General features: G+C 50.3%; 1 protein-coding gene across 1 annotated transcript in view; it reads right to left on the bottom strand.

Annotated features, from left to right (window-relative positions):
• The window catches only part of LOC113649390 (nuclear receptor coactivator 3), a 61,224-nt gene that overhangs the window by 6,332 nt on the left and 49,892 nt on the right, over positions 1 to 5,000 (bottom strand). The window contains exons 7-13 of the mRNA XM_047807457.1: positions 4,992 to 5,000; positions 4,680 to 4,766; positions 2,803 to 2,943; positions 2,376 to 2,523; positions 1,753 to 2,276; positions 585 to 1,651; positions 387 to 498 (exon numbers count right to left, since the gene is read on the bottom strand). The exon at positions 4,992 to 5,000 is cut by the window's right edge and continues 168 nt beyond it. Of these exons, the coding sequence (XP_047663413.1) occupies positions 387 to 498; positions 585 to 1,651; positions 1,753 to 2,276; positions 2,376 to 2,523; positions 2,803 to 2,943; positions 4,680 to 4,766; positions 4,992 to 5,000 (2,088 nt within the window). The remainder of the gene's footprint in view (positions 1 to 386; positions 499 to 584; positions 1,652 to 1,752; positions 2,277 to 2,375; positions 2,524 to 2,802; positions 2,944 to 4,679; positions 4,767 to 4,991) is intronic.

Here is a 5,000-nt window from a genome sequence, read left to right as displayed (position 1 = left end):
GGCATTTTTGCTTGTTTGTTTATCTACAATCGTATTGTTCTTCCCTTCAGCTATGATAAAGACACGTTTCTTTCTGTTAGTCGCCTGGGTTACGTATGTATGTGTGGGCGGAGCTATCGATACAGGGGTGGGACCCGTTTGGGTTAGGGGCATGTTTGTTTCGGTGATTTTATATGTCAACAATGGCTTTCAAACAACAGAGACCGCACCTTTAATGTTCATTTATCGATACATCAGCTTTTTTACTCGAGCCAAGTGTATAAAATATTGTAGACTTTTCCGTGCAGGTTTATATTCATGTTTTCTAAATTCACGTCAAATCCTACACAGAGATTATATGTTGCATTAGACATCATGGGAATACAGCAGGTCACAGGATTATTTACCATCATCAGCAAACGAGTGAGGTTTGTTCCCTCCATCCGGTGCACCTCCTGCATCCCCCTGCTCTGAAAAATCTGTTCCAGAACCTCTGAGGCCTCCAAGGATGGTGTCCAGCTATACAAAGAAAAAAGACAGAGCTGGTCAATAAGCTTAAGAAGAGATCAGAAATGATTAGAGGTTCAGAAGTGGCAGAAGTTCACCTCATCAGGAGGTTCTGACTTGATCTTGCCCTCCATGTTCTCCTGCACTCCTCTGTTGAGCGGAGCACCACCGTTTCCTCCAGTCACACCTTTCCCTTCCAGATTCTCAGGCTTTGGTTTGATGTCGCTGGACTCTTTGGAGGTGGAGTCGTCTTTGTTGTTGAGGAGGTAGTGAAGCAGGGCATTGGTTTTCTTCTCCTTGGGGCTATGTTGCTCTTGCTTGGGTTCTGACGTTCCAGTGACTCCCCCTGGTCCTGTGTTGGCACCTCCCATTTCTCCTCCGGCGGCGCCCGTGTCCTGGCCGAACATCGCTTTTCCCGTTGCCTCCGCAGTGATTTTCGCAACTTCATCTGGTGTGTTTCCATTCTGGAGCAGTTTGTGAAGGATCTTGTGCTTTTTCTGTAATGACGCGGTGTAGTGAGAAGACCCCAAAGCTTCAGAGGGTCCTCCACCGGCTGCTCCAAGAACCTGGCTTTGATTGGTGGATGAAGAGACGCCAGTGGAAGACGGACTCGTCACGCATCCCGGGTCCTTGCCCTCCAAGCTAGTTCCTGATGGTGGTCCAGGAGGTCCACTTCCAACCCCGAGTCCCAGCTCCTCAGTAGGTGATGTGAGTAGTTGGAGCAATTTTTTATGTCCTTTTCCATCTGGAATCTTCCGAGGAGGTTCGGATGAAGCATTTCCAGCTTCGTTGACTGCATCCCCAGTCTCTTTGCTGCCTCCACCAGCCTGGCTATCGGGTCGGTCAGAACTGCTGCTCTCTGATTGGTGGGTGTGGCTGTGGTGATGGTGGTGATGCAAGGGGTGATGCTGATCTCCAGTTCCTTGACTGTAGGCTCCTGCTGGGCTTTTGGAGTCCCCCGGTCCTGATTTGCAGGTTTGGGAGGAGGAGGAGGAGGAGGAATGGATACTTGGAGAGCTGTCTGGTTTGTGTGCTGTAGAAGGGGACGTCAGGGTGGATGGCAGGGAGGCACCTACTCCTTCACTGATGGCCTGAAGGGCATTAAGGGAGCTGCTGGAATAGGTGGTTCCACCTCCACCTCCTGTGGCTCCAACACTACCTGTACCTACGGGAGAGTGCATGCCTGTTAGCAAAGACATGTAGCTTCAATATAAATGTTGGCATATGAGCCATCTTAAGTTCTGCTTTCACACCCTTTTCAGTTACCTCCTGGAGAGAACTGGCTGGACATCATTTTTGGACTTCCTCTGTTGCGTGGAGACATGAGAAGGCCCTGCTGAGGTCCGTTTAGACCCGGGCTACCTTGAGATGGGCTGCTCATGCCTCCAAGTCCATAGCCTCCTGGTGCCTGGAAGAGACTCTGCTGATGCTGCATCCCAGAACCAGGGTGATTCATAGGATTCATCTGAGCCATGGGATTCATTTGATTCATTTGGCCCATTGGATTCATTTGACCCATCTGACTCATCTGATTCATCTGCATCATTCGACTCCCCATGCTGCCCCCGTACATTGACCCCCCACCACCCATGTGTCCCATGTGCCCCGTGTCCTTCATGCCATAACCACGATTCATACTCATCCCTCCCATACCACCCATGCCCCCCATCCCCATGCCTCCACCAGGACCCATGTTCATTTGGCTGTTGGGGTTAGTGCCCCCCATGCCTTGCTGCCTCATGGCGCCTTGCATCATGCCACTTTGGTTGGTACGACAACCGTTGGGCTCCCTGAGAAGATAAAACAAGAAATTGCTATTATAGTGCAGCTAAAATATAAACACCCTTTATACACGTCACGTCTATGTGCAGCCTGGACGTCTTACTCACCTCTGTAAGAGGTGGGTGGATATGAAGCCCTGAGGCTCGTTGGTCATCGGGTTGCGGTAAAGCTTGCTTTTGGTCTGCGCCGTGACTGGGGTGCCGTCTGATAAGGAGAACCTGTACACGGGGGTCTCTGCATGGCCATGGAGAAAGGCTGGGAAAAGAGAGGGAACAGAAGGTTTAATAACGTTCCTGGTCTTCACATCGATGTGAGAAGAACGTCTTTAAGACAGAATTTAAGTCACTATGCATTTCTTTACGTAAACAAAGTCTTTGTAGACTTCTGACTGATTCTGCAGTTCAGTTATCTTAAACATACACAAGTCTTTACTCTGTAACTGAAGCCTAACACATAAAGAAGAACCCCCCCCCTCCCCCCCAAACGTAATATATAAACTACTTTATCCTGACTAGTTTGTGATAGTGTACTGACCTTCGTGGTAGTGCCGTTTATTTGACCAGGGCTGTCCATCACTGTGCTGTAGAAACATCTGTATACAGCGTCTCAGCAGGTCCTCCCATCCTGGACGCATCGAGGCACGCAGGGAATTCTGGTCTATCTGAATCAGTTTGCCTGTTTAAACACACACACAGAGACACATGAACAGAGCACAGAGACACGCACAGAGACACGCGAACAGACACGAGAACAGACACGCGCACAGACACACGCACAGAGACACGCGCACAGACACACGCGCACAGAGGCACAGACACGCGCACAGACACATGGCCACAGAGAGAGGCACAGACACACGCGCACAGAGAGAGGCACAGACACGTGCACAGACACACGCGCACAGAGAGAGGCACAGACACGTGCACAGACACACGCGCACAGAGAGAGGCACAGACACGTGCACAGACACACGCACACAGAGAGAGGCACAGACACGTGCACAGACACACGCGCACAGAGAGAGGCACAGACACACGCGCACAGAGAGAGGCACAGACACGTGCACAGACACACGCGCACAGAGAGAGGCACAGACACGTGCACAGACACACGCGCACAGAGAGAGGCACAGACACGTGCACAGACACACGCGCACAGAGAGAGGCACAGACACACGCGCACAGAGAGAGGCACAGACACGTGCACAGACACACGCGCACAGAGAGAGGCACAGACACGTGCACAGACACACGCGCACAGAGAGAGGCACAGACACGTGCACAGACACACGCGCACAGAGAGAGGCACAGACACACGCGCACAGAGAGGCACAGACACGTGCACAGACACACGCGCACAGAGAGAGGCACAGACACGTGCACAGACACACGCGCACAGAGAGAGGCACAGACACACGCGCACAGAGAGGCACAGACACGTGCACAGACACACGCGCACAGAGACAGGCACAGACACGTGCACAGACACACAGACACACACGCACAGAGACAGGCACAGACACGTGCACAGACACACAGACACACGCGCACAGAGACAGGCACAGACACGTGCACAGACACACAGACACACGCGCACAGAGACAGGCACAGACACGTGCACAGACACACAGACACACACGCACAGAGACAGGCACAGACACGTGCACAGAGACAGGCACAGACACATGCACAGACACACAGACACGTGCACAGACACACGCGCACAGAGACAGGCACAGACACGTGCACAGACACACAGACACGTGCACAGACACACAGACACACGTGCACAGAGACAGGCACAGACACGTGCACAGACACACAGACACGTGCACAGACACACAGACACACGTGCACAGAGACAGGCACAGACACGTGCACAGACACACAGACACGTGCACAGACACACAGACACACGTGCACAGAGACAGGCACAGACACGTGCACAGACACACAGACACACAGACACACGTGCACAGAGACAGGCACAGACACTTGCACAGACACACAGACACACGCGCACAGCCACATGCGCACAGAGATGGCCACAGACAGACACACACACACACAGAGAAGTTAAATACTTCAAGTTTTAAATTCATCACAGTTCATCTGATGATTTTTCTGTAATGTTTCTGTTTTGCTTTCTGTTGTTAACAACTGAAACTCCTGTGCAGGATGTGTAACGGCTGTTAGGTCTGAAACTGTCTTTTAAATATTTATTCATTATTGTTTTTACAGAAATCTATAATCTGTCCTACTGGATTCGACTGATTCATCTGGGTTATTTGACTCAGTTGATTCATATTTACACCCAAAACACCATTTAATCAGATTTTCTACATCTAACAAAAATATATATAAAACCCTTAAAAATGTAGAACTGTAAATGTGATTGTGGAGGTTTCTGACCTGAGGGATCGTGTCTAGTATTGAAGCTCTCGGTTCTCTCCAACGTGGTCACACGTCGTGCCACACAGATCATACATGACTGCAAGTCTGAACACACACACACACACACACACACACACACACACACACACACATATTACAACAATATAAACACTAAACCCAAAGATAGATAGATGTGCTGTTATATTTTTTCTATAACACCACATCCTCGTGTTTTATTCCTCTGATACCACTGTGATTTTTCATTGTGCTAAGAACATCGTGTTAGTACCTGTCCTTCCTCGTGTTCTAGCAGCTATTAACAGTCCGTACCTTCTCCCT

This window comes from Tachysurus fulvidraco, chromosome 23 (genome assembly GCF_022655615.1).
Source record: "Tachysurus fulvidraco isolate hzauxx_2018 chromosome 23, HZAU_PFXX_2.0, whole genome shotgun sequence".
NCBI lineage: Eukaryota > Metazoa > Chordata > Actinopteri > Siluriformes > Bagridae > Tachysurus > Tachysurus fulvidraco.
This window is presented reverse-complemented; position numbering and strand designations above follow the sequence as displayed.